At 46.5% G+C, this 6,770-nt stretch overlaps 1 protein-coding gene across 1 annotated transcript in view; it reads right to left on the bottom strand.

The window, feature by feature from the left end:
• Positions 1-844: 844 nt before the first annotated feature.
• LOC138567871 (hydroperoxide isomerase ALOXE3-like) overlaps positions 845-6,770 on the bottom strand; it is an 86,855-nt gene continuing 80,929 nt past the window's right edge. The window contains exons 12-14 of the mRNA XM_069646367.1: positions 2,961-3,061; positions 2,143-2,313; positions 845-1,719 (exon numbers count right to left, since the gene is read on the bottom strand). Of these exons, the coding sequence (XP_069502468.1) occupies positions 1,540-1,719; positions 2,143-2,313; positions 2,961-3,061 (452 nt within the window). The 3' untranslated portion in view covers positions 845-1,539. The remainder of the gene's footprint in view (positions 1,720-2,142; positions 2,314-2,960; positions 3,062-6,770) is intronic.

The following is a 6,770-nucleotide window of genomic DNA, read 5'->3' as shown; positions in this document are numbered from 1 at the left end:
ACTATGTTGACTATGCTTGATGGGGCCGATGGGAATTGTAGTCCAAAACACGTGTATTCATTGGGCATTTGTAAGGCGCTTGTACATCAAGGCGTGCAAAAGCACCCACAGGGCAAAGGGCAGGGAACATGGGAACACAGGCACATAGAATAAACTGATGGGCAGGAAAGGGGCGGTCCTAGTAGGGCCTTTGAGCATTCAGAAAGTGCAAGTGCAGGGAGAGCAGGGACAGGGAAGGGGGTAAGTGCTAGAAGTTCCACAGAGGGAAGTGCCAAGTTTTCAGGTGTGTGCGACAGTAAGTGCATGACAGCGATCGCTTATAAGTGCAGGCCTGTGAGAACACAAACCAGTGGATGCCCGAAAACAAGTGTTGGGATGGGGGAAGGCCGAGAGCGATTGGGAAGAATGGTGGAACCCAGAAAGACACAAGGTTCAAGGCCATCAATCTCATTAACTGTGGGGCATTACCACAGGAGTGAGAGGATGATGGAGGAGGTGAAGAGGAAAGTCGAGGAGCATCTGGAATTTGAGGAGATCCGGCTTGAGACAGAGAGGGGGGGGGGGGGCTGTTCCAGGCTATTGGAGAAAAAGTTTACCAACCTCTGTCCTATAGTTTACTCCTGTCCTATTGTTTCTGGGATGTCGAGAGAATGCAATTTTTTTTATATGTTTTGTTATGCACAGATTAAAATCGACTGTGCCCTATTTTATAGAAATACTTAATACATCTCTTAACAGACTGAAACTTTGACAAACACACATTTTTTGGTTAACGGCTTAGGTTAATAAATGTTTTCTCTCAGAGACACCTAACAATTCAAAAGGAACAATAAGACACACAAACTTTTTCACTTGTTTTTAATGCTGTGTTTTTATTGAGCCCCTTGCAAAAGAGAAATAGCGGACATTTCAGAAGCAACCTCACACTTTATGACCAGATACGAGCAAGCACTTAGCCCCAGGGAGGGAGCAGGTTTCTACAGGTCTTCTCTCAGGCTGAATGGTTAAGTGCTTGCACCAAGACCCACAAAACCATGCAAGAAACAAGTCCAATGTTTGCAGATTCCACCAAAAAGGCACTCGCCAATTTGCTCACCTGGATCACATCAGGATGTGCAAGTTTCAGGAAGGTGACAAGCTAGCAGGGAGGACTCCTGTTTAGCAGAGGGTCAATAGACAGGCTTCTTCGGCAAGGTCCATTTAGGGCAGCAGAACAGAAGAGGAAATGGAGCCCATTTTACAGGAAGGGGACCAGCTGGGTTGAAAGTAGAAACAATGGAAGGATTGTTGAAAGTCTTGCAGAACACTGGTAGATTTGCTTTGATAGGCTAATGTAGTGGGGGCAGCGGGGGAGGGGGGGGGAAGGACAGCAGGAACTGTGAGGCGAGGATTAAGAGCAGGTGAACAGATCAGAGAAAGCAGAAGGAAGAGAAGCTTAATGGGAAGGAACCGGCAGGACCTCCTCACAAGACCATTCCTGGTTTACAGGGGCAATGGGGTGCTTGGTTTCACACTTTAGGTACAAATAGAGCGTGCAGGCTATATAGGTATGCTGTTCTCAACGCGTGATGGGTCCAGGTAGGTGTACTTGGCTGGCATGGACTCGTTCCTCTTCTGGATCCCAGCAGAGATCTCACTCAGTTTTTTCTGAAATACCTCAATGCAACGGGTTGGCTTCTCCTCTGTAAAGAGCCGGTTTGGATAATGTCCTAGAGGAACCTTCAACATAAGAAACAGCAGTGGTCAGTAAAGCAGCACCTTCTTCAAAATTATGCAGTTAGATAAGATGGGGCTGCCCGGACTGCACCGCAAAGGGAGGACAGTGTTGGCAAAGCCCAGACTGCACCGCAAGTGGGGGCCCTCTTGCAAAAGCACAGAATGATGGGCCCACTTAGATATCTGCACAAACAAAAAGGAGCATTCCGACAAAGCACAAACAGATGGGGGCCAGCAAAGCATAGGTTGAGCCGTCCCATCAACAAACAGACCTCTTAGGCAGTGATTGGTGGACTAACTTCACCTGTCCAACACTGCAACTGACTAGACATGCTCATGAATGAGACTATAGTCAAACGCGTCTTTCCTCTATTAGCAACAAGATCGCAGTGACATATCCCACCCTCTACCTCTGTCAGTGCTTACCATGTCAGAGGACGTTCGGGTCAACACCCACATCAGGATCATGATGCGGCAGGTGCTGTCCACCTCTGGCAGAGTCTCCAGGATGCTCTCCTTCGTCGCTGTACCCTTCGTCTTGGGGGGAGGCTTCCTCATGGAACTTGGGGCATTCGGCATCCAGTGGAAGAAATCAAACTAGGGCCAGAAGGAATTACATCATTAAAGAGGCTGGTGTCACCATAAAAAGGGTTCCTTAAACCTACCATATAATGTACCCGCTCGTCTGACCCTAGTGTGTTTTAAGACGGCATCATGTAAGGAAATCTCATAAGCACAAACCTTAATTTTCAATACTTTATTCGGATACAACAAAACAACGTCAGCCGTGTGTTTAGCCTATCATTGCATCGGCTTTCTCAAGGAAAGCCATCACATTCATACAGGTCAGTGAACCTCTGATCAATGCCATTCTTACAGGTCTCTAAACCGGTGATGATCGCCTTCCTTCAGGTCACTAAACCTCGGACAATCATCACAAAAATCCTTTGTGCACTTAAAACCTGTTGGATGCACCTTAGAGAAAAGACCAAGGACTGAATACTCTGCATTCTATCCTTGGTCCCTCTAATAGGCAACACCACAAGCACAATGAGGTCACCAAGATGAGCACCCACACAATGGTTCACAGGACCAAAATTCCACCCTTCTGGATACTGCTCTGAAGCCCCAAACTTCATATACAAAGGTCCATCCAATGGGAATGAAGCCAGTTCTTCCTAATCTGGGTTGGCCTAAACCAGCAAAACCTGTGACCAACCCCCCCCCCCTCTAGACCGGCCTACCTGTGGGCTGTTGACAGATGCATGCTTGGATGAAGTGGTGTAAATAACCATGGTCAGATACTTAATCAACTCAGGACGAGTCTTCAAGACCGACGGCACACCTGCAAGGAAACAACAACCAAGATATACTGCACGGAAACCTGGATTCACAAATTGCCACTTAGTTCCTAATTTTCTATGGCCAGTTACAAATCTATACAGAACAATCTTCATAGAGGTTAATAGAAATGGAGGGCATTTGACATGGACGAGTAGTGTATGGATTGGAAAGACCAAGTACATTAGGGCTGAGCCTATGTATTCATGCCAGTTGTCCACTGATGCCTGGGCTCCAGCACATTTAATCTGCAAAGAAGCTGCCATCAATTGCAATGGGGTAGTTTTGAAGCACAGAGCCTGTGGGTGGGATGGGGGTGATAATGTTGTTGTGCCCCTCCACCTCACCATTTGGGTGTGGATGTCAGGCTGCTCATCTGTAACCGTTCACCTCTAACCACAATCAGAATGTGCCTTTGGAAAAAAGAACATCCCCTTGCTTTCCAGATGGTATTCAGAATATAGCATTCTACCCCAAAAGTGCATCTCTTAAGCAGACTGAATTCCCCCTGTGGGACCCAACATCACAATGCCTCCCTTGTACAGGAGCAGGTAAATGCAGGGTTCCAAAAGATGATTTATGCCGATAGACATGCTAGGCTTCTGCACAAGATGGAACGGTTTTGGACGAAAAGTCTGAATAAAAATTACCGACTCCACCAACAGACCTAAAACACACACCATGAAAATTTCGAACTACCAAAAGTTCGAACTTTTCGTGGTATGTGTTTCAGTGGGTATGTGTTTCAGTGGGGTTGGTATGGGCCCTGGTGGGTGTCCCCTGCAACATCCTGCTCACTATACTATACTATACAGTATACACCCCCGCAGCTCACCCAAAGTAAACAAAATAATAACATTTAAAAAAAAATAATAATTAAAAATAAAAAAAAAAAAAAGGACCCTGCCGTGCCGGTTCCCGATCACGGAAGTGTCTGATGTGTAGGTAAGTAGGGGGGGGCGTGGTGAGGGTGTGAGTGTGTGTTTGAAATAAATGTCTGCATGGGAAATGTAAGAAAATTTCTGTGTAGCAGACATTTCCCATGCAGACATTTCCGCAACAGTAAAATCACAGATTCTGATGGAACCAGTCTATAGGCATTCTCCTAAGGCTCTTTGCGTGCTTAGAGCTTCCTGGCTGCAAAGTTGAGGGTCCAAAGCACTCCATTGGTAGCCTTGTCTCCTGCAGCTTATCTTCCCATAGGGCCTGCCAGTCTGTGCTCAAGTGAGTTGAGTTTATTTAAGCAATAGAACCCGAGGAGAGGAGGGGGGGGGGGCATTACCATTCTAGTAATTCCCCAGGGCGTCAGTTACAAGCCAGAGCCAATCGAGGCTTTAACTAAGCCCCTGTACCATTACCAGACTGGTATTTATGTCGAGGTTAGAAATGGCGTGTAAACCATTTCTCAACTCGTGACGAAAAAATGCAAAAAACATAAGTGGCCACCATGGATCAGAGAGAAGGGACCACACACAGGGAGGGCTGCCATTAAAAGTGTTTAAAAAAAAGGAAAGAAAATGCCCACCAGGGAACAGATAGGGAGAAGGGACTACACATAGTCCCTTCTCCCTTTCCGTGGTGGCCATTCACGAGGCTGAGATGCACAATACTGTTTAAGGCTCCAGCAAGGAGCAATGCAGCACAAGGTAAATTGGGAGGACGTGGGGGGGGTGGCTTAAATATGAGGACAATGGGGGTGGGCTGGGAGTAAGGGGCGTGGGAGAGCACTCTTACCCGATTCTCGGTGAGGGAAGATGGCAACCTGCCACCCTGAGGATGCTCAGAGAGGTCTTTCCCTGTGTACTAAGGCCCCTGTACCGAGCCTCATCATTGGCTGCGAGGCAGTCACTCCCACCTACCCGCGTACTAATGTCTACTCTTAACATCTCCTGGACATTGCCAGAGCCCAGCACATCCACGATTATCGCATCTGAACTGGTGCGCGTCTCATAAGGAGGTGGGGAGGTTAGGAGAAGACTGCCATTGATCCTCTTCGCTTGAGGATATGGATGAACCGGTTGCAACTTTTGTTAAAGTAACAGGACATGTTACATAGGAAAATGTATCAATTTATGGCAATCTTTCCCAATATTGTTGGCAGGGACTGAAACTTTATGGTGAACACAAGAGGAATCCTGCAATCGGGATCGGCCAGTTTGGAATTAGACACCGTTGACATTCTCTAGACGTAGCTATCTATTGGGTGTGCAGAGCCCCTGTAGAAAACAATCAACACCAATAGGAAGCGCAAGCACCAAGATATGCATGGCCAGCCAGAAGACAATGTTTAAAAAAAAAAAACGTGCATCCAGACAGAGACCACAGTGAAAACAAGCCTACACAGACCATAACCCCACAGGCCAGGTAACTACAGACCGCTCAATTCCAGTATATGTACCAGATGCAGAAAAACCACCAAAATACTCTTGCTCATTCTCATCGCCCACATAAAAGTGTTCACCCTCACCTACAGCCCAAACCGCTGTACGGATTCAAGCCAAACCATCCCAATCCTCTTGCAGTTCAAATCAATTTAGCGATTTCATTCAAACGTGCCAAAAAGTGGCCACCCAAAAAGCTATATCAGGGTTCACTTGGAAGACGCCAGTGACCCGTATATAGCCATTTGCTACCCGATTGGCTACTTTGTGTCGGCAGGCATACTTTCGGGTGGACCCGGTTTGGTTGCCCATTACAATACAGTAATGGGCTCCCAAACTGGCTCTTGAAAGACAACCATTTTGTGAGGTAACCAGGTGGGACAACAGTTTTGATAGTGTCTCCCAGATATTTTTTGCAGGGCCTGTACTGCAAATACTTAAATAAATATTATAGCGCTCTTGGTGTTGCCCCGATAACAGAGAGAACAAGAGAGTCCAGAAGAGAACCAATATGCTCCACAAAATCAGCCATTTCAACAAAGTTATACAGGCTGCCCAGTGGATCGATAGGGCCACTAAGCACAATCTTGTTCTCAGACTGGGGAAATCAGACCACAGACCCCTAGTGGCCTACAGTGCACCACTAGGATCATGTGGATAGCTGAGGGGAAACACGCTTGGCCAAATCTCAGTCCTGAATTTAAGAGTTTAATGTTCCTTTTACATTAGGATCAATGTGGCACCCAATAACCACTTTTTAGGGCTTTGGAGCACCAAGTGCATGGCATCTTTTTCAAAGGCAATGCCCTGGGAATCCCAGCCATGGGTGCATGCCACAGCCAGTCTTTGAGCCACTGTCGCATAGAAATCGCATAGATTGAAATCGGCAAATTTTAATTTCATTGCCCTTTCCGCACAGAAGTTCAAACAAAAAAAGCAACACTTGCTTGTAATTTATAAACGTGTAACGCATATTTATAGTGGGGATCTGTCCTACGATTTCATTCCCTAAGTCAATGGAGAAATGCTGGTCATCAACCAATATTCCAATAAAGGGGTCTGCGCCTAGGGTTGCTGTTATCCACCGATATTGGAATGGTGCTGTGTTCCAAGTCAACTAATGGCATTGAATTCAAACCCAACCCCTGCTGTTGGAGATGATGATTTAAAATGTACATGGGTTTTGGAGTTGAGACAGAGCAATGATACTTGGACCCATTCAGTATGTTGCTTTCAACTCCCATGTCCAGGAGTCCGTCCTGCACTAAATGAATTGAGCATTAAGCCCAGGAGTCCCATTTACCCATTGGTCTTAAATGCACAAAAACACAC

The sequence above is a fragment of the Ambystoma mexicanum genome, chromosome 1p (assembly GCF_040938575.1).
Source record: "Ambystoma mexicanum isolate Mex_15411 chromosome 1p, UKY_AmexF1_1, whole genome shotgun sequence".
In the NCBI taxonomy this organism is placed as follows: domain Eukaryota; kingdom Metazoa; phylum Chordata; class Amphibia; order Caudata; family Ambystomatidae; genus Ambystoma; species Ambystoma mexicanum.
This window is presented reverse-complemented; position numbering and strand designations above follow the sequence as displayed.